At 43.2% G+C, this 22,491-nt stretch overlaps 1 protein-coding gene across 2 annotated transcripts in view; it reads left to right on the top strand.

Annotated features, from left to right (window-relative positions):
* The window catches only part of usp47 (ubiquitin specific peptidase 47), a 31,708-nt gene that overhangs the window by 6,173 nt on the left and 3,044 nt on the right, over positions 1–22,491 (top strand). For both annotated transcript variants that reach the window (XM_080765104.1, XM_080765103.1), the window contains 22 exons: positions 205–358; positions 450–546; positions 1,118–1,263; positions 1,988–2,067; positions 3,779–3,928; positions 4,457–4,552; positions 5,254–5,406; positions 6,277–6,435; positions 7,159–7,290; positions 8,157–8,233; positions 9,115–9,170; positions 10,130–10,242; positions 10,787–10,891; positions 12,263–12,470; positions 12,822–12,937; positions 14,117–14,236; positions 14,414–15,194; positions 16,728–16,903; positions 17,055–17,135; positions 18,605–18,720; positions 19,342–19,460; positions 20,999–21,129. In XM_080765104.1, the coding sequence (XP_080621230.1) occupies positions 205–358; positions 450–546; positions 1,118–1,263; positions 1,988–2,067; positions 3,779–3,928; positions 4,457–4,552; positions 5,254–5,406; positions 6,277–6,435; positions 7,159–7,290; positions 8,157–8,233; positions 9,115–9,170; positions 10,130–10,242; positions 10,787–10,891; positions 12,263–12,470; positions 12,822–12,937; positions 14,117–14,236; positions 14,414–15,194; positions 16,728–16,903; positions 17,055–17,135; positions 18,605–18,720; positions 19,342–19,460; positions 20,999–21,129 (3,366 nt within the window). The remainder of the gene's footprint in view (positions 1–204; positions 359–449; positions 547–1,117; positions 1,264–1,987; positions 2,068–3,778; positions 3,929–4,456; positions 4,553–5,253; positions 5,407–6,276; positions 6,436–7,158; positions 7,291–8,156; positions 8,234–9,114; positions 9,171–10,129; positions 10,243–10,786; positions 10,892–12,262; positions 12,471–12,821; positions 12,938–14,116; positions 14,237–14,413; positions 15,195–16,727; positions 16,904–17,054; positions 17,136–18,604; positions 18,721–19,341; positions 19,461–20,998; positions 21,130–22,491) is intronic.

Below are 22,491 nucleotides of genomic sequence, written 5' to 3'. Positions count from 1 at the left end.
TGGTAGAAGAATAACAAGCTCTTAGTTTCCTAGACTTCATGTGTATATTTGTATTTGTTTAGGTTGAATGCTGTACTGGGATTGATTTTCTGTAGCAACAGAAAGAGGTTAAATTGCGTGTAATTCTAGATGTATGGGATGTAATGAATTGATAGATTCATCGTCGTAGCAGCAAAAGCATGACGTGTGTGTGTGATACATTAGGATGTGTCGGGAACAGCAGAGCGCAGTAGACTTGATGACAGCTCCCAAGAGCGTTTTATTGGACCCCTGCCGAGAGACAGCACTGCGGGATGTGGTAGCGACTATAGCAGTCCCTCTTACTCCTACTCTTCCATCCTCCATAAATCTGACACAGGTAGTTCAGTTCCTGTCCTTTTCCATATAAATGAAAGCATCTCCTGATTTCCCCCACAAGCAGTCTGACTCCTTCTCTTGTTGTTGTTTAGGATACGTGGGTTTGGTTAATCAGGCCATGACCTGCTATTTGAACAGCCTTCTCCAAACACTGTACATGACACCGGAGTTCAGGAATGCACTATACAAGTAAGTGGTACAATTTACAATGTAGGCATTTAGCAGACGCTCTTAATCCAGAGCGATTTACATTAAGCAAGAACAAAAAAGCATGGGAATACATCACATAAAAAGCATTTATCATGAAACATGCGTAAGCTAAGAACGTAACAGTGGAATATCTATATAATGAAACTATACATATATACTATACTATGCTATACATATGTACTATGACGTGCTATGACTACATACAATGCAATTATAGTGCTGTCCACATAACATGCTATAAGTCCGTATCAAATGCTATCTAAGTCTACAGAAATGCTATCTAAGGGGGAAGGGTAAGTGCTATGGGCCATGATGGAGTCTGAAAAGGTGGGTTTTCAGACTACGGCGGAAGATTGGGAGTGATGCTGCAGTTCTGACTGCAATGGGAAGTGCATTCCACAGTTTTGGAGCCAGAAGGGAGAAGAGTTTGGGACGTGTGGAGCGTTGTCCCGGCGTTTTTAGTGATTTTTAGTGACCATGGAGCCTTTTATTTTTGCAGCCTGCATTCCATCACAAGACGACATTGTAACTCTTGGCCTTTTTCCTCCAGCTGGGAGTTTGAGGAGTCCGAGGAGGACCCAGTGACCAGCATCCCCTACCAGCTCCAGAGGCTGTTTGTTCTGCTGCAGACCAGCAAGAAACGGGCCATCGAGACCACCGACGTGACCCGGAGCTTCGGCTGGGACAGCAGCGAGGGTGAGGACTCTATGGCTATAACCCAGATCAGATCGTACAGTGACCAAATGTCCCTCCTGCGTCCACACATTAATGTCCCTGCGTCCACACATTAATGTCCCTGCTGCGTCCACACATTAATGTCCCTGCTGCGTCCACACATTAATGTCCCTGCTGCGTCCACACATTAATGTCCCTGCTGCGTCCACACATTAATGTCCCTGCTGCGTCCACACATTAATGTCCCTGCTGCGTCCACACATTAATGTCCCTGCTGCGTCCACACATTAATGTCCCTGCTGCGTCCACACATTGATGTCCCTGCGTCCACACATTCATGTCCCTGCTGCGTCCACACATTAATGTCCCTGCTGCGTCCACACATTAATGTCCCTGCTGCGTCCACACATTAATGTCCCTGCTGCGTCCACACATTAATGTCCCTGCTGCGTCCACACATTAATGTCCCTCCTGCGTCCACACATTCATGTCCCTGCGTCCACACATTCATGTCCCTGCGTCCACACATTAATGTCCCTGCTGCGTCCACACATTAATGTCCCTGCTGCGTCCACACATTAATGTCCCTGCTGCGTCCACACATTAATTTATATTGTTTGATGTATGGTTTCAGCCTGGCAGCAACACGATGTCCAAGACTGCAAACTGTCAGGATGTGGAAGACATTTTTACAGATCGTACAGTGACCACACATTAATTTATATTGTTTTATGAATGGTTTCAGCCTGGCAGCAACACGATGTCCAGGAGCTGTGCAGGGTCATGTTTGATGCCCTGGAGCAGAAGTGGAAGCAGACGGAGCAGGTAAGAGAAAGTTGTCCACTGCTCTTCTTACAACAGTAATCCCAGCAGCCGGTCTGAATCATAGACTGTAAAATAAATATGGACAAAGCGTTCTCCGGGTCTGATATGGACGTAAGATGAAGCCAGTCAGTCCTTGAATTGTAAATCGCCTTCTTTTTTCTAGATCCGTTTGGGCCCACAAACAGCGCCACAACAGGCCATTATATGAACTTTCAGGAAGTCCTGATTTCCTTAGTGGCTTCACAAAATATCGGTCTGACTGCCCCCCTGGTCTGACTGCCCCCCTGGTCTGACTGCCCCCCTGGTCTGACTGCCCCCCCTGGTCTGACTGCCCCCCTGGTCTGACTGCCCCCCTGGTCTGAATGCTGTCCCACTGTCTGAACAAGAGGCCTACTGTGGGAACAGAGGAATGGGGCCAATAAGCCTCAGGGTTTTGCTATTTCTGATCTCAGGAGTTTGCCCTAAACACTAAATTCCCTGTGTCTATGCACTCTGTGCACGTGAAGTCTGGGCTAACGTTACTTATGAAAAATAAATGCCTATTTGATTGAAATGTACAGTTAAGGGGTTAAAAGATTATAAAAAAGTATGATACTTTGCATAGTACTGTTTGTGCGTATGCGTTGCATTGCGTGCATGCATGCAGTTTCTGGACCTTCCAGGAACTTTGGCCAAAACAATTCTAGGGGCAAAGCCTGGTAGGTAACGTTGGTACCATATGTGACTAAATTTGACTGAGGGACTGCCATTAGATTTATTAGAATTTTTGTTTTTTTCATGTCATATGCAAGCAGGGAATCATAGCTTCAAATGGACACATTGGTTGTTCAGTTTGACCCACCAGTTTTGGAGATGTGGCTTATAGAGTAATGTCTTGCAGAAAACAGCGAGTTGAGAAAACAGGCTTGAAAGGTTCACTTTTGTGGTCTCTAACATTACACCTAGCTACATGTTTGGGCATTTATTTCATATTTACATGTCGATTTCAGCTCTGACACTTATTTCTGATATGCTCTAGTATGTGAAGAGTCTGCCTGTGCTATTCACTCATTTTGGGGGAAAAAAATAAAGTTTTTCTCCTCTGGTGAAAAGCTGTAATTTGCGAGATGGCAGTCTCTTAGTCAAATCGGGTCACATATGTAAAACACTGGTAGGTAACGTTGGTACCATGTAAAACACTGGTAGGTAACGTTGGTACCATGTAAAACACTGGTAGGTAACGTTGGTACCACGTAAAACACTGGTAGGTAACGTTGGTACCATGTAAAACACTGGTAGGTAACCTTGGTACCATGTAAAACACTGGTAGGTAACGTTGGTACCATGTAAAACACTGGTAGGTAACGTTGGTACCATATGTAATTCTAGGGGGAAAGCCTGGTAGGTAACCTTGGTACCATAATCTAAAACACTCACTCTTAAAGCCTGGTAGGTAACGTTGGTACCATATGTGAAACACTGGTAGGTAACGTTGGTACCATGTAAAACACTGGTAGGTAACGTTTGTACCATATGTAAAACACTGGTAGGTAACGTTGGTACCATGTAAAACACTGGTAGGTAACATTTGTACCATGTAAAACACTGGTAGGTAACGTTGGTACCATGTAAAACACTGGTAGGTAACGTTGGTACCATGTAAAACACTAAAAGGTAACGTTTACTTTGTACCATATGTAAAACACTCACTCCTGGTTTGCTTTGTCCGCAGGCTGACCTGATCAATCATCTGTACCAGGGTAAGCTGAAGGACTACGTGCGCTGTCTGGAGTGTGGCAATGAGAGCTGGAGGATTGACACCTACCTGGACATCCCTCTGGTCATCAGACCCTTCGGAGCCAGCCAGGCCTTTGGCAGCGTGGTGCGTTTCCTTCTGCATCCGACCACTCCTGGCAGCTTCACACAGAAAAAACAAACATGCATTAAGCTTTTCTTTTACTGATCCTTTTAGTTTCACGCTGACATTGACTTTATTTTTGACAAAAGGCGGCGGTGGTTCAGGGGTAAAGTGCCTGGATGGTAACCGCAAGGTTGCCATTTCGAACCCTCTGGGCTCCCCCAGAGTTACTGTCGAAGTGTCCTTGAGCAAGACACTGAACCCCTAATTGCTCCCGATGTGCTGGTCGGTGCCTTGCATGGGTGCCATCGGTGTATGAATGTGTGAATGTAATGCACTGTAATACACAATCTATGTAAAGCGCCTTGGATAAAGGCGCTATATAAATGCACCATTTACCATTTTGTGGGATTACATGTATTGCATTGTATGATGAATATCTCTACCTATATCAAAAATGTAACTAATTGGTCATTATTTCCAATAGCAATAGCAGTAATCCTAATGGCAGTAATAGTATTTAATTTAAATTGTGTTATTCTGCTACAACAGGAAGAAGCTTTGCAAGCGTTCGTTCAACCAGAGACTCTGGACGGGGCCAACCAGTACTTCTGTGAGCGCTGCAAAAAGAAATGCGACGCCCGTAAGGTGAGAGAAAGGAAAGGAAAAGGCCATGAAGCCATGTTGAGTAAAGATGGTGCGTAACCATTAAAGGGACACTTCACCCTTTTTGCAAAAAAATATATGTTAATGACGTTTAGAAGCTTTAGATCACTTTCCTGGGGGTCTTTATGTGTGTAATATGTGGTTTTAGATATTTTAGATTGTAGCCGTGAGCCTGTTGTCTCTGATGTCATGGACACTGGTCTCACTACCTTCCTGGACTACAATTCCCATAATTCTTTGGTGCACTGCTCCTCCTTGTGGATAGGGGGGAGAGCTGTCTTACTGAGACAACATGTAGTCCAGGAAAGTGTTCTAAAGCTTCTAAACGTCATTAACATATATTTTTTTGCAAAAAGGGTGAAGTGTCCCTTTAACCTCGAAATGTTCAAAAGCACACTCAAAACCCACCTTTTCAAACTGGCTTTCCCTACATAACCCCCCCCCCCACACACACACACACACTGACACACCCCTTCTTGTTTGTCCCTCTTTTGATTTTGATTTCTAGTTTTTAACCTTTTAAACCTTTTTAAATAGTTTTCTAATAAATATGTCTGTACTCTTTCTGTAAAGCGACTTTGGGTACCTAGAAAAGCGCTATATAAATCGTATATATTATTATTATTATTATTATTATAACCTTACCTCTGCCCTGACCGATGCACTAACATTTTGCACCACAGGGCCTGAGGTTTCTGCACTTCCCCTACCTGCTGACGCTGCAGCTGAAGCGCTTTGACTTTGACTACACCACCATGCACCGCATCAAGCTGAACGACCGCATGACCTTCCCCGAGGAGCTGGACATGGGCCCCTTCATTGATGTGGAGGATGAGGTGAGACGCACCCGGGCACCACAGTAGGAGTACGTAGAGCCTGGTGGGGATTAACCTATTTAGGCCCGACGTCCATTAACCCATTCTGACCTGAGATCAGATTCATACGAGGTTTCCACTGGGACACGCACTGGTCTGATTAATCCATTCTGACCTGAGATCAGATTCTAGAAAAATGTCAGTCGTTCTTCGATTTTTCAAAAATGGCAGACCTACAAGCTCGTAGCGCGCCACTCGGTGGCGCGCTATGAGCTTGTAGATCTGCTATTTTTCAATAGCTAAAGCATAACATGATGCTAACACCAAAATGGGTTCCCGTTCAGAATGGGTTAAAGAAATAGGCTTCTAAATCCTAACATGTTTCTATGTGTCAGTGGGGCTCAACCTTTTTCATGTCAAATAGGACCCCCAGAATTATCTCTATTGGGCCACACGGACCCCCCCATCTCAAAATATGTAGTTCCAGGGACCCCCCCCCCCCCCAGAAGCCAATAAATTAGTGTTAATTCTGAAATATATATTCAATGGTTTGCGACACATTTTAACGATTTTTCAAAAATAGTAGACCCACAAGCTCGTAGCTATGAGCTTGTAGATCTGTTATTTTTCAATAGCTAAAAGCATAGCATGATGCTAACACCAAAAGGGGTTCCCGCCCCAAAATGGGTTAACCGTGTTCCGAGTTAGACCACGTTCCAAGGCCTTCAGCATAGTGCTACATAGTGCACGAACACACCTCAGGTTTTTCCTATTAGTCACCACAAAGTCCTTAATTATTCTTTCATGGGTTACGGTTGGTTGTCCTAACCCCGTTGTACTTTGACCGCTACCTACCGCTCATTGTGGTGAACGGCCTCGTCCACCTTGTAGAAATCACCTCAGACGGAGAGCTGCACCGACAGCGGGGCAGAGAACGAGGGCAGTTGCCACAGTGACCAGATGAGTAATGATTTCGCCACCGATGACTGCGTGGACGAGGGAATCTGTCTGGACAGCACCAGCACCGCTGAGAGAGTGTTGAAGCCAAAGGTGAGGCAGGTGTTGTCAGACAGCGTATCGAACAGTGAAAACGGAACATCATCGTGAATGCTATTTTAATGCAGATGGTGGTCTTTGTTGTTAATGGCATTCAGTTGCTTTGAAGTGTTCAACGGGATTTTGGCTTGGTTGTTGAGCTCAAAGATAACGGTTGGACATAACGGTGCACTAGTTGTTTTGATTATCGTCTGAACGCCAGTGGTGTAATGTAACTGAGTACATTTACTTAAGTACAAGTTTGAGGTAGTTTACGTGAGTATTTCCAACTCCCATTACCTTTACTTCACTACTCCACTACATCTCGGAGCTATTTTTTTTTTTTAACTTTTACTCTACTACAATAATTTGAAAACTTTAGTTACTACCGGGAGTTACTTTCAAGATTTTCATTTTGATTAGAATACATACTTTAACAACTTAAGCCCTATATACATTTCACAATTGTGAGCTTGTAGATCGGCTATTTTCAAAAGATTTTGTAATGGGACATTCTGCAATATGAGTAATTTTACTTTTGATTTGATTTGATTTACATTTTGATACCGATACTTTTGTACTTTTACAAAGTACATTTACATTTTGAATTCAGCACTTCTACTTGTAACGGAGTAGGTTTAAACATTGCAATATTGATACTTTTTACAAAACATTTGAGTACGTTTTCCACCAATGCTGAACACACTGTTTCCCTCTCTTCTCTTCTCTTCTCTTTAGAACGTGTTGACCTTTGAGCTGTTCTCCGTCATGGTCCATTCTGGGAGCGCCGCAGGTGGCCATTATTATGCCTGCATCAAATCCTTTAGTGATGGCCAGTGGTACAGCTTCAACGATCAGCATGTTAGCAAGGTTAGCCTCAGCTTTCTGTACACCTACACACCCACTAAACCACCAGGCTACACAAAATAATGCTAAGTACCAGGCATTAACCCATTTTGGACTGAAGTCGATAAAAAAATGTCTTCTAAATCCTATTTTTTTCCTGAAAAACCCATGTTTCTGTGTCAGTGGGGCTCAACCTTTTTCATGTCAAGGACCCCCCAGAATTCTCTATTGGGCCACGGACCCCCATCTCAAAATATGTAGTTCCAGGGACCCCCCCCAGAAGCCAATATTTTAGTTAAAAATCACACACGTGTGAACTGAGTGGTGCAATTCCCCCCCCCCCCCTCTCTCTCTCTCCCCCCCCCCCTCTCTCTCTCTCTCTCTCTCTCTCTCTCTCTCTCTCTCTCTCTCTCATTACACAGCACTACCCCTCCCTCTGTTTCTGCCGCCCCCTACTGGTATAAATCAGTAACATACTCAGGCTCATGTGCACAGGTACACACACAGGTAGGTAGGTACATGGACATTGCTGATTGTAGGAGTGGTTGCACCACTCAAAAATGTTCGCCCTGAAATATATATTAAAAGATTTGTGCCACATTTTCACGATTTAAAGAAAATAGCAGACCTACAAGCTCGTAGCGCGACACTCGGTGGCGTGCTATGAGCTTGTAGATCTGCTATTTTTCAATAGCTAAATTATAACATAATGTTTAAAACACCAAAAGGGGTTTCTGCCTAAAATGGGTTAATATAAGTTTTAAATAAACCAAGACAATGAGTTATTCTTTTATCCATGTCCTTTTTAAAAGCTACAATTACCTTTTAGCACATGACTACTTGGTTTGACATAGTAAATGACAGTTGTCCTGTGGTTTATCTTGGTGCAGATCACGCAGGAGGACATCAGGAAGACTCATGGAGGGTCCTCGGGGAGCAGGGGCTATTACTCCAGTGCCTTTGCCAGGTCAGTTGTGTTGTGTGCTTGCTCTGTGTATACGTGCAATGCATGTCAAATGGTAAATGGTGCATTTATATAGCGCCTTTATCCAAGGCGCTTTACATAGATTGTGTTACATTCACCCATTCACACACACATTCATACACTGATGGCGACAGAAGCCATGCAAGGTACCAACTACCAACCAACACATCGGGAGCAATGTGGGGTTCAGTGTCTTGCTCAAGGACACTTCGCATGTAGACAGGAGGAGGAGCCGGGATTCGACCGACCAATCGGATCATTGGACGACCTGCTCTACCTCCTGAGCCACAGTCGCCCATGTAACCACTTCCAACCTGGCATCCCTAATTTGGGCATGTCATATAGGCAAAAACGTCTACCATCTTTCAAGATTTTCTAAAATGTTGAAATATTGCGTCATAAAAATATTTATAAATAGTGAAAATAGCAGATCTATAAGCTCTGAGCTCAACACACCGTGAGCTTGTAGAACGGCTATTTTATCATGCCCATGGGCCTATGGAGAAATGAGTTCTGGTCACATGCATCATGAAGTTCTAGTCGTGCTCTACTGTAATGTTTTGTATGCAGGTTAATTTGAAGGAAAATAGTTTCTGGGATAGTTTAAATGTGTTTTGGCTTGTTATGGCCTTCAACAGGGTCATGTTATACTTATTTACATATTTCTACAGCAGCAAGTCTTCTGTAAGAGGCTTCCGAGTCACACAAATCTGTGTTGTAAAATGTTTGCTCTGTTAACAGAGTTAAATGTCAGTGTGTTCAAACGTAGATATTGAGGACATAAACAAAAATCTAATGGTATGGATCATATGTTGTTTTCTTTCTGTCCGTTTATCTATTGAAATGTTATTTTCTCTCAACAGCTCTACAAATGCGTATATGCTGATATATAGGTTGAAAGATCCGTCAAGGAATTCAAGTAAGGAATTTGTTCCGTCTTCTAAATCCTGACTGTTTTCTTGAAAAAGTGTCTATGACAGTCGTTCTCAAACGCTTTCATGTCACTTTACACGATTCTTCAAAAATAGCAGAACTACAAGCTCGTTGCGCGTCACTCTGTGCCGCGCTATGAGCTTGTAGATCTGCTATTTTTCAATAGCTAAAGCATTACATAATGCTTAAAACACCAAAAGGGGTTCCCGCCCCAAAATGGGTTAAATCCGCAATGCAATGGTCAAAATGAAGGAAATATCACTGTAATGCTTTTTGATGGTGACTCTTGTTTATAGTACTATTGTGGTCTAATCAATGAAACGTTAAATAAGTAGGATGCCCACCTGACCTGATGACCCCAATGAATGACCCTCCCTTTTCACCACTCTACTCTGACTGCTACTTTCAAGAGTGCCACCTTACCATAGCTATTGGCTTTACTACAGCCTGTCATGCAGATTATTGAGTTAATATATATATATATATTGTTAATAAAACAATGGCCACACTAATATAGAACTATTACAACCTGCTATTGTTGGACTTGTGTTGCTGTTTCCTATAGTTTTACCATAGTTTGTAAATTGATCATTATGTATTAATCTGGGGTTTTACCTACACTGGTCTGTCTCTGTCTGTCATTCTCTGTAGAGTACTTGGATCTGGAGGACTTCCCAGAGCATTGATCATTATGTATTAATCTGGGGTTTTACCTACACTGGTCTGTCTCTGTCTGTCATTCTCTGTAGAGTACTTGGATCTGGAGGACTTCCCAGAGCATTGATCATTATGTATTAATCTGGGGTTTTACCTACACTGGTCTGTCTCTGTCTGTCATTCTCTGTAGATTACTTGGATCTGGAGGACTTCCCAAAGCATTGATCATTATGTATTAATCTGGGGTTTTACCTACACTGGTCTGTCTCTGTCTGTCATTCTCTGTAGAGTACTTGGATCTAGAAGAGTTCCCAAAGCACATCAAAGGTCTAGTCCAGAAGGAGAAGGAGTCCGAGGAGCATGAGAAGAGACAGCGGGAGATTGAACGCAACACCTGCAAGGTGGGCTTCTGGTTCATGATCCTTTTGTACAAGGATCAATTGCTTCCAGACAGACTGCAGGCAAATCAGATTTGCTTCACAAATAGCATTTTTAGGGACTGACAGTAACAGTGTAGTGTATACACTGTTACTTGCCAGTGATTCAATCGGCTTTGTGTATTTAGACATCCTCAACCTATCTGGTGCATTGGTTGCTGTGGTAACTACATGGGCACGAGTAATGCTTAATGTATACTTTTGTATGACCGTGTTTGCTGTTTGCCGAAAATGGCCGATCCGCTACTTTTGGTGAGCGACACTGTAAGACAAACTATACAGTAAGTCAGGCTTCAGTGTCCAGACTGAGAACCATCTCATCACACCACCACCTCCTAGTAATGTGTTTACAATCTGATTAGCCAAAAATCTGTTTCCATGTTGTTGCCGTTCAGACCAGATATAACATAACCAATGTCATTACAATCTAGAGGCCAAAAGTTAGATGTTGTCTGCCAGTCTAAATATAGCCTTTGTCTGACCTGTTTGTTTGTTTGTTTCCATTCAGATCAAGTTGTTCTGCATGCATCCTGTAAAGATGGTGATGGTGGAGAACAAACTGGAAGTGCACAAGGACAAAACACTACAAGAAGCAGCACAGATGGCCTACAAGGTACTGACTGGAACCTGGAAAACACAAGGGAAAATGTATTGTAACTGTTGCATTAACCCATTCTGACCTGAGATCAGATTCTAAAAATGTCAGTCTTTCGATTTTTCAAAAAATAGCAGACCTACAAGCTCGTAGCGTGCCACTCGGTGGCGCGCTATGAGCTTGTAGATCTGCTATTTTTCAATAGCTAAAGCATAACATAATGCTAACACCAAAAGGGGTTCCCGTTCAGAATGGGTTATTATAGAATTAATTAATTCAACCTTTTCTATTTAGAATGATCTGAGAGCTCATTGAGGGACCCTCATTTACAATGATGCAGAGATTACACACGTACTGTACAAACAACTCTGTGCCACTTTACTCTGTGCTGTACACTACTGGCAACTTTAGGTGTGGCAGCTTTCCGTGCTCGGACATACATATTGTACATGCATACAGACACACTGCTACGTAATGGAGCGGTTAGGTACGGCTAAAAATATATATATTTATAGCCACATTGAAGGCATCAGGTATGCACAAATAATCACAACACATGACGTAACTAAGTAGTCAAGAGAACACAAATGTGCACATTTGAATTGAACTGAAACTACACTGTATAAAAGTTTAAATGAATTGCAACAAAGTTACACAAGGCAATGAAAGTTTATTTGTATCGCACATTTCAGCAAGGCAATTCAATGTACTTTATTGTGCTTGGCAGAGAGCCAAGAATTTAACAAAATTACATTCATTAAATTGACTGAAATTACATTCATTAATTTATTGAACTGTTAATTAAACTTTTACCAACGTTTAATTATTATTATTATTATTAAACCAACAATAAAAAGTTTCTTCCCACAAACCCCTTAGAGGCAGCTCAAGCACCCACGGGGTGCACAGCACACACACACACACTTTGGGATTCCCTCTCTGAAAGTTTCATAATGACAGTCTTGAAAGATAATTGTAAATCATTTCCCAGATACTTTCGGTAGGGAATGGGATCTCCCTTTTTTATTTGTAAACCACATCTTGTGTGTTCTACCAATATGGTGCCAAAGCCAGAGTTGTTTATTTTTTTATTATTATTAATACCCAATGTAAGCACGTCTTCATCACTCAAAGATACATTTTGTCTGCGTTTTGATTTGTGCCTTAACCCAATCTATACGGGAACCCATTTTGGTGTTAGCATTATGTTATGCTTTAGCTATTGAAAAATAGCAGATCTACAAGCTCATAGCGCGCCACTCTACGAGCTTGTAGGTCTGCTATTTTTTGAAAAATCGAAGAGCGACTGACATAGAAGACATTTTTAGAATCTGATCTCAGGTCAGAATGGGTTAATATCTGTGCTCTCTCTCTCTCTCTCTCACTCAGCTGATGGAGTTGGAGGGCGTGGTCTCGTTGGACTGCTGTCGCCTGGTGAAATACGACGAGTTCCATGAGTACCTGGAGCGCTCCTACGAGGGAGAGGACGCCACCCCCATGGGCCTGCTGCTGGGAGGGGTCAAGTCCTCCTACATGTTTGACCTCCTGCTGGAGACGCGCCGGCCGGAGCAGGTGTTCCAGCCCTACAAACCTGGCGGTCAGCATTACACCGTTATTATGAAACCGTTTGATGTGGCAATGCAACAGTTATAATCAAAGGATTATAAAATAAATAAAAATTCTATAAATGTTCAGTTAATGAAGTAAAGTCGTTTGTACAGGTTCTTTACATTTTCTTTGTTAATATGTAATAGGGATTAATAAACTATCAGCTTCTGACCTGTACCTTTTCGATCACGTTAAAAAGAGTAATATTTTTGTAATCTAAAGGCTTCTGCCAGTATCAAAGATGTTTAATCAATGTATTTAATCAATGATGTAGTAACTGCTCAGATTATAACTTCTCAAAGTGGTTAGTGTTAAGTCATTTAATGGGTTTGTTTTGCAGAGGTGATGGTTAAGGTACACATAGTGGACCTGAAGAGTGAGAGCATCGTGACTCCAGTCAGTGTCAGGGCTTACCTGAACCAGACCATCACTGAATTCAAACAGCTCATTGCACAGGTAGACTCATTAATCATTTTGTCTTTCCCATATAATAGTATCATGCAAGTATTGGCCCATTTAGGCCTGACGTCAAAATTAAAAAAAACGTTCTCGCTCTGAAAGAATATATATTCAAAGTTCTTTGCCTCATTTTTACGGTTTTTCAAAAATAGCAGACCTACAAGTTCATAGCGCGCCACTGAGTGGCGCGCTATGAACTTGTAGATCTGCTATTTTCCAATAGCTAAAGTATAACAGAATGCTTGATTGAAACACCAAAAGCGGTTCCCGCCCAGAATGGGTTAGACTCCAGGAGACAAACACATAACACGATATATTCTAAACGGGATGCAATGGGCAGCCATTTAGGAAAGATTCCACTTGCTTACCTATTTTCACACAAACTGGAAATACTGTAACTTGTTGTAAATACTTGCATTTTGAAACATTTCCATTCTAAAAGACAATTGTACCTCAAGTTGGTTTCATTTGAAGATTTCTAGCACCACTAGGAGTCTATGAAATGGACTAAACGGATACTAGTTGTAACGGGGCCTTATACATATTTTGTGCGACACAGACATTGTGAGCTTGTAGCAGATCTACAAGCTCACAATGTGTTATGAGCGGCTGTGGCTCAGGAGGTAGAGCAGGTCGTCCAATGATCCATGGGTCGGCGGTTCGAATCCCGGCTCCTCCTGTCTACATGTCGAAGTGTCCTTGGGCAAAGACACTGAACCCCAAATTGCTCCCGATGTGCTGGTTGGTACCTTGCATGGCTTCTGCCGCAATCGGTGAATGAATGTGTGTGTGTGTGTGTGAATGTAATGGTAAATGGTGCATTTATATAGCGCCTTTATCCAAGGCGCTTTACATAGATTGTGCATTACAGTGCATTACATTCACCCATTCACACACCGATGGCAGCGGAAACCATGCAAGGCACCAACTAGCACATCGGGAGCAATTAGGGGTTCAGTGTCTTGCTCAAGGACACTTCGACAGTAACTCTGGGGGAGCCCGGGTTCGAACTGGCAACCTTGCGGTTCCCACCCCTGAGCCACCGCACAATCTCTGTAAAGCGCCTTGGTTAAAGGCGCTATATAAATGCACCATTTACCATTTCTGCGACTCATGAGCTTGTAGGTTGGTTTGGGTGTGTAACTAACGCTGCATACGTTCTGTTTGTCCCTCTAGGCTACCGAGCTGTCGGCAGAAACCATGCGCGTGGTCCTGGAGCGCTGCTATAACGACCTCCGGCTCCTCTGTGTCCCCAACAAGACGCTGAAAGCTGAGGGTTTCTTCAGGAGCAACAAGGTTGTGAGATTGGTATTGTTTTGTCTGATTAAAGGGATATTAATATTTCTAAACGGATAATAATTGCCCTTTGTTTGATGCTGTTGCGTATGTGTTTGTATATATTGATTAGAAAAACAAATTAGTTGGATTGTCCTATCTGTGATGGAGCGATTTCTAACTGTTTTTCTTTTGCAGGTTTTTGTAGAGAGCTCAGACTCACCGGATCAACAGCTCACTTTCACTGACTCTCTCTTGTGGAAACTGCTCGATCGACACGGGAACACAATCCGACTCTCGGTTCTGCTGCCTGAACAGTCTCCCGGTACCAACAGAACTGTCTGCCAAAAACCTGCCGGTGACTCTGTGTCAATAGAGGGCTCAAAGGCTAACGGGACGTCCGTAGAAGCTGTCCTAGCAGAGGGCACGGAGAAACTAAAGAACCTGTCTCTCCTCCAGCAGCAGCAGAGCTCCAGCACCAGTGACAGCCAGAAGAGCTCAGATACCAGTGACTTTGAACATATTGAGTCGCCTTCACAGGAACCCGACTCCGCCTCCTCTGCCTGTGTAGCCGCAGATAACCGGGAGTTGGAGAACCGGATCGGGGCAGACGGTGCGGGTGCAGGCGGCGCCGGGGCCTCGTCTGACCCGGAGAACCCGTCTGTCTGTGAGGACAACGACCGCAGCACCAGCTCAGTGGACAGCGACATCCTGAGCTCCTCCCACAGCAGTGACACGCTGTGCAACGCCGACAGCGGGCCCATCCAATTGGCCAACGGCCTGGACTCGCACAGCATCACCAGCAGCCGTCGCTCCAAGGCACACGAGGGCAAAAAGGACACCTGGGACACCGCGGAGGAAGACTCCGGGACGGACAGCGAATACGACGAGAACGGGAAGAGCAAGGCGGACGCTCACTACCTCTACTTCAGAGCAGAGTCTGCTCCGCGGGACACCTCGGCTGTGGATGCACCTAAATGTACGGTTCCATTTACACACAATGTACACAATGCTAGCAATCTTTATGGATGTAAACGGTTATTCATTTCAGTTCATTAGCATCCTATAATGGGAGGTCTACTAATTCAAAGAGGGAGTGAGAGAGAAATAACGTGCAAATTGTAGTTCGGTTTGGGTAGCATTTCGTTAAGAATGACAAAACTCTATGTAAACTTTGCTCGAATATAACGGCAACACGAGCAACATGCTAATCACTTACAATACAAGTAGCTGCGAGCTTGTAGGTCTGCTATTTTTGAAAAATCGAAGAAAGACTGACATTTTTAGAATTTGATCTCGGGTCCGAATGGGTTAATCAGACCAGTGTGTGTCCTAGTGGAAACCTTGTATGAATCTGATCTCAGGTCAGAATGGGTTAACAGCCTCCATGATCTCATTGTCCGTCTCTGCAGTCTTTGGTTCCATTGTTACGCTCACCTGTACGGGCCCATTTGGAACCCACTCAAGGACACCTTGAGACCAATAGACCATATTCGCACGGTGGCCATCTTGCCATTAAGTTAATGATATGCCACCCTGCTTTTTCAATGCAAAATGCCAACATGGCCACTGTGTGAATATAGTCTATTGGATATAGGATATAGTTGGAGTGTTTCCAGTGAGCCAACATTCACAATAGCAGCACCTTGACCCTGTTTGACCAGAATGGAACAGAGCCTTCATTAGTATTAAGACTAACCAGCTCTGCTTGACTAGCATTACTCACTGACTGCTCATAGACCATCACACCTACGTGTACAATTTTGGGAGGGGGATAGTGAATTTTGCGGGTTGTTTCCGAATATTTAGCATCATCACCTTCTTAAAATAATGGACGTAGCGGTATTGCAGCCCCTGTACCGCGCTTTTGTTGGCGAAAGGAGATTTGCGCCAGAAGGCAAAGCTCTTATTAGCAAGCAATCTTCTTTCTCGGGATCCCCCATGAGGAAGTTGCTAATCTTGCTCTGGAAAGGGAAGGCCGGAGCGCTCTGTTGGAACTGTTACCTCCTGTCCTGTTAGCCCCGTGACCAGATTACGAATAAGCGGTTGAAGAATGATGGATAGATGCATGGTACCTTCCCTGCAGGCTAGGGCCTCAAGATCGTTTGTTCCCATAAGTATAGGACTTATGAACAAGCAGGCCCCGTCTCAGTTCCGTGCATAAAGTGTGATGTGATGCCTCTTGGAACTATGACTGGTGGCCTTCTGTTGGCACTGTTTCTTTATTGTCTATGTACTGTGTGATCTGTTTGTTTGCACATGTTTTATTGTATATCCTGATGACTGCTGTGCACAAAACAAATTCCCGAAAGGACAAATAAAGTATCTATCTATCTATGGATGGAATTTAGATTTGAAATCAGTTTATTTAAAATAAAATAAACACTTGACAATAGGCCATTATCTTAAGAAGGTGGTGACAATAATGAATAAGTAATAATTAAATAGTAATTTAGCACTGACCCAACACAACTGAAACGGAAGGAAATTACTTAATTCTTTGTTGCAACAGGTTTACTGGTCCACGTGGACAAGAGGATAACATTGGCCGCGTTCAAACAGAACCTGGAGCCCTTCGTAGGAGTCCCCTCCACCCAGTTCAAGGTCTTCCGGGTCTACGCCAACAACCAGGAGTTTGAGAGTGTACGGCTCAACGAAACACTGTCATCCTTCTCAGATGATAACAAGGTCTGGCATGACACATTTGCTGATGGCTTTTGTTTTATTGTGCGTGTGTGTGTGTGTGTGTGTGTGTGTGGGGTATATAATTTGTTTTGGATTCAGTGTCTCACATGCAGTCTATTGATAATAATGTGGCCAATCCCTTCACTTTTCATAGATAACTATTCGACTAGGAAGAGCACTGAAAAAGGGGGAATACAGGGTGAAGGTGTACCAACTACTAGTGAACGAACAAGAGGTAAGACTATTATTGCCCCCCCGTTTTTGCCCATGTTCAGTAACACTTCTTGTAACTAATAGTTATTCTAACCCTAGCTCTGGTCCATAGCTCTAATGCTCTGGTCCATAGCTCTAATGCTCTGGTCCATAGCTCTAATGCTCTGGTCCATAGCTCTAATGCTCTGGTCCATAGCTCTAATGCTCTGGTCCATAGCGCTAATGCTCTGGTCCATAGCTCTAATGCTCTGGTCCATAGCTCTAATGCTCTGGTCCATAGCTCTAATGCTCTGGTCCATAGCTCTAATGCGTTGCATTTAGAACTATGACTCTCGACTTCCGCTCGCATGAATGCAGACCAGCCTCTCGTCTTTAGCGTAATTAAAAAGAACGTTTTTGCTACACTCCAAAACAAGAAAGCCAGAAAGGGATTATTTTTTTCACCAGAGGAAAGATATTCTCTGAGGCAATTCTCTGGGCAATATCGGTAGAAGACGCAGTGGAGTAACTAAAAGTATTTTTTTCCCGGTGGAAACAAAATCCCCTTTTGGCCAAAAAGTACCGTTTATACGTGTGGTGGGGGAGGGGGGGGGGGGGGCTCAGAGTGCTCCCACTAAGGAGAGTAGGCTTTCTAATGACGCAACCTGCCTTAGTATTGGTGCGTAGCAAAAACGTTATTTTTATTTACGCTAAAGACGAGAGGCTGGTCTGCATTCATGCGAGCGGCAGAAGTCGAGAGTAACATGGCTCTAAATACAACGCATTAGAGCTATGGACCAGAGCATTAGAGCTATGGACCAGAGCTATTCTAACCCTAACCCTGTATGAATAGTTGGGAGTTATATTATGTGAGAGTTGAGTCTTTACTTGAAAATGTCCTTCAATATTTAAGTTAATCCTGGAAGTATTGAGTTTGATAAACCTTTAAACAAAATGACCATCTTTGGTGATTGGCTTATAGTGAGAACAATACTACAGAACTTGAATGAATTGTATTTGAGAAGGAGCAACAAGTGCTGCTTGTACATTGTTTGTACATTACTTACTGTAAATTGCTCTGGATTAAGAGCGTCTGCTAAATGCTTACAGTAAATTGTTTGTATAGGCTTAGCCTATGCAAACCATTTACTTAGCCGGTTAACATTTAACATTAGTATTCAGAATTTGTTCCTCTGTCATCAGTTTTATTCAACTTCTGAGGTGCCTGGTGGCACAAAATAAATAAATAGGCAACTTCTTTCACCTGCACACAGCTTCGTATTGCATATTCAGTGGTATTATAAATGAGATTGCATAATTTGATACAGTGTGTAGTGTATGTGTATTCCTTAAAAAGTTAAATTGTATTTTGTTTTCACTGTATGAGATCTTATTTTAAAAACGAGTGGGGTTTATCTTAGTTGGGCCTGTGAGGATATTGTTGTTCTTATGAGAGTTCTGTAAAACAGCAGCGTTTGTGTGACTGACATCATGCCTTGTCTTGTTTGCCAGCCCTGTAAGTTCCTCTTGGACACTGTGTTTGCCAAGGGCATGACTGTCAGACAGTCTAAAGAGGAACTGCTCCCTCAGTTAAAAGAACAGTGCAAGCTGGACCTAAGCATCGACAGGTGAGACATTCTATATGTTCCACACATCAGCCATTTACTACATTAAAACCTGGCTTCCCTATTTTGGGAATGTTATTATAGATGCAAAAAAAAAAATTAATAAAAAAAAAACTAGCAAATTGTGAGCTTGTAGATCTTATATCTTTGCTTAAATGAGCTTAAATGGTTCAGCGTTAAGCAATGCAACCAAATAAACAAATTAAGCTATTTGCCATTCACATCTATCAACATACATATACCAGTAAGACGCGCAAACGCGGGAAGCGAACGCAGCTCGTACATATTTGGGTTTTGGACGTATAGCTGCTTTGGGGACTCCTTATATGGTTATGGCTGAGTCATGGTGGACGTATAGCTGCTTTGGGGACTCCTTATATGGTTATGGCTGAGTCATGGTGACGTAATCACTCAGCTCCATATATGGGCACAAAAGCGGGACAGACAGACACACAGACATGATCTGCTAGGTCTCATAGTAAGTGCTCACTGCATTCGCAATCACTGCGTTCGCAACAAAGCCTTTAATTATTGAAGCTGATTGGTGGACTGGCCTCATAGCTATATTCTTATTGTAACACTGTGTGTGTGTGTGTGTGTGTGTGTGTGTGTGTGTGGTGTCAGGTTCCGCCTCAGGAAGAAAACATGGAAGAACCCAGGTACGGTGTTCTTGGACAACCATGTGTATGAAGAAGACATCAACATCTCCTCCAACTGGGAAGTCTTCCTGGAGGTTCTCAATGGTAACACAACCTTCAAAATAAAAGACCTGTTTGTCTAAATAATAAAGGCCGTTTCTGACGGGGGGGGGGGGGGGGGGGGGGGTTGCACTGTGCCCTCATGTGCAGAAGGTCAGGGGGGGTTGCACTGTGCCCTCATGTGCAGAAGACGCGTAGTTTGGAAAAAGAGATGACCACAATCCTGCTCTTGCCGCCCACGGGCGTGTGCATGAAATAAGCGCTAGAATTTCACGGGACCGCTTCCAGCTTGCCTCTCCGCATCTCAACTTCTCTGCGCGGCCCAAATAATTGCCTGCCTCTCATTGGAAATGAATTACCAAAGCGTATCGCTTCCTGTCTGAAACGGCCTTTAGCCTTGTGTCTGTTTATGCTTCTTTAGACTTATAAAGGTTGTTGTTTTATGGGGCAATCTTGGTTAATAGACATTTCAGTGGTGCATTTCCTGCTGTTTCTATGTCTGTCCACTAAATGGCATCTTTGTTCTTTTTCACCTGGTATAGAGGGTATGCGTGTGACATCATCTTACCCAGAAGTTATGCGGGAACACCTACTGAGTGGCAAAAAAAATCTACTTTCTGGCCTTGACAACCACATACATCCAAACAAAAGTCAGATCTGATTGCATTAAACAACGTTAAACTCACTTTGCCACTCAATCAAGGTCTAGTCTCCTGGGTGCGTGCACAAACGAGCACGCACGCACACAATTCCAGGGGACCACGCCCGTGAAAATAGACATGCGTAAAACGCGCCTCAACTTCTCTGTGTGTCCAAAATAAACGCGCGCCTCTCATTGAAAATGAATTCATGAGGTGCGTTAGTCGCTCCCTGTCTGAAAAGTTAGTTGGATCAGAAACATTTCAGTTTGATGCAATTAATTTATATCCACTAAGGGCCTTTCTGTGTGGAGATTGCATGTTCTCCCCGTGTCCCCTAGGGTAGGTACCCTCACAAAAAACATGCAGTATTCCTGGTCACTAAACTGCCTCCCCCTGGCCAGCCGGGGCGCCTGATGAAGGGGAAAGGAACTGGTTGGAATAACGTGTTCCTTCCACGCGCTACGTCCAACCAGGGAAACTCCCCCCTGTCAGGTGTAAAGGAGCGACTTGGACACTCAGGCATGAAGGAAGCATGAGTTAAGTCCGTTGCTCTCCCCTTGTCCCCCATATATGGGGACTAGGTTGGTGGAGGGTGTGTAGAGCCCAGGATCACATTAGATGATTGACACAGGGGTGAAAAATGGGTTACAAAATCGTGGGATAAATGATTGGTGACCAGAATGTGTGGTAATTCTCCATGGATTGAGCACCCAAAAAAAACATGAAATTGCATAACAGCTGTAGAAATGGCAAACTGGATGAAAACATTGCAGCGTCCCTGTATCCGCTGTGTTTAAAAAAAAAGACATCTGCTTTAGTTTGCACTATGCACTATTTAAATTTAAAAAAAAGTGAAAAGAATAATAATAAAGCTTTATTCATATAGCACCGTTCAAAACAAGAATCAATGTAATGGCCCATGGCTTCCTGTGTCCTCCTCAGAACCAGAGAAGATGAAGTCCATGTCCCAGCTGGCTGTTCTGACCCGACGCTGGAGCCCGGCGAAGATGAAGCTGGAGCCCTTCCAGGAGGTGGTTCTGGAGAGCAGCAGCGTAGATGAACTCAAGGAAAAGGTTCGTATCTCTGCTTAATCTGTCCATTAAGGTTATTATAGTCTTGAAATTTTCACTTTTGTTTTGTTTTGTTTTAAATAGTTTTTTATAACAGTGTGGTATTTTCTTTTTTTTTTCTCTCCAAGAACTGGCTCAGCTATAAAAATTGGAAAATAGATTTCATATTTTTTTTTTATCTAGTTTTCATTATTATTTCATTGCTTTCTGTTAAAGCTACAATCTAGAATTGTACTTGAATAAATAAAACGTTATAACCACTTCGTATGGTAAAGTAGAATACATTAATACAATGTAAGTAGCACATCTGCAAGTGGTCTCCCTATTGTCCCTTAGGGGAATCAGACCCTGGTATCGGGTAGGACACCTACTAGCTGATAAGTAGTCAAAGTCGTACGATTTGTCACACACGTCACCGCAGTGAAATTTGTTCTCCGCTGTTGACCCATCTCTCTTGGAGCGGTGAGCTGCATCTGTGCCGCGCTCGGGAATCATTTGATTAGTAGATTTGACTCCCAAATCCAACCCTTGATGCTGAGTGTCAAGCAGGGAGGCATTGGGTCCCGTTTTTACAGTCTTTGGTATGACCCGGCCGGGGATCGAACCCCGACCTCCCAGTTTCAGGGCGGACACTCTAACCACAAGGCCACTGTCTGGTTATCAGTAGTGCAATCAGTCAAGCGCAATATATCCTCACCAGTATTGCCTCTTGATTAACAGTACAAATATGAACAAACTAAAGAGGTAGGAGGTTCTGACCATGACAAGACTTGGAAAAAAGAAAGATCGCACAGCTTGTAGTCACGATGCAAAAAACATTTATATCTTTGAAAAACTAAGAAGGGTTTTTGCACACCGTCAGAAAACTTGCCAAAAATGTTCTTTATTCAACGTTTCAGTCTATTCGACCTTCATCAGGACAGACAATACTTTAGCTATTGAAAAATAGCAGATCTACAAGCTCATAGCGCGCCAATTGAAAAATCGTGAAAAAAACAAAAACAAAAAAAGAACTGGAGGATTTAGAAGATTTCTTTTAAATGTCGAGGTCAGGCTTAAATGGATTAATATGAATCCAACAGAAGGTAACAAAATGCCTTATTGTGGGAGACCAGGGTTTGAATCCCAAATAGGACATAAAAGCTTTAACTAGTTTAACCTTGGTCCAAACCTAATACCAGTGTTTAAATGTACATTCAGCGATGTGTTTGACCTTGCGTCTCACATTCCTACACTACTGACTGACGCACTCCTTGTCCTGACCTGACCTTGTTTTCATCTCTTAACATTCTCACCCATGGACAGCCAACGGTATCTGCATTGGTGTCATATTTCCTCACCGAGTATCACACGGAAAACATTGCT

Source organism: Protomyctophum bolini, assembly GCF_963924005.1.
Source record: "Protomyctophum bolini genome assembly, chromosome: 1".
Lineage (NCBI taxonomy): Eukaryota > Metazoa > Chordata > Actinopteri > Myctophiformes > Myctophidae > Protomyctophum > Protomyctophum bolini.
This window is presented reverse-complemented; position numbering and strand designations above follow the sequence as displayed.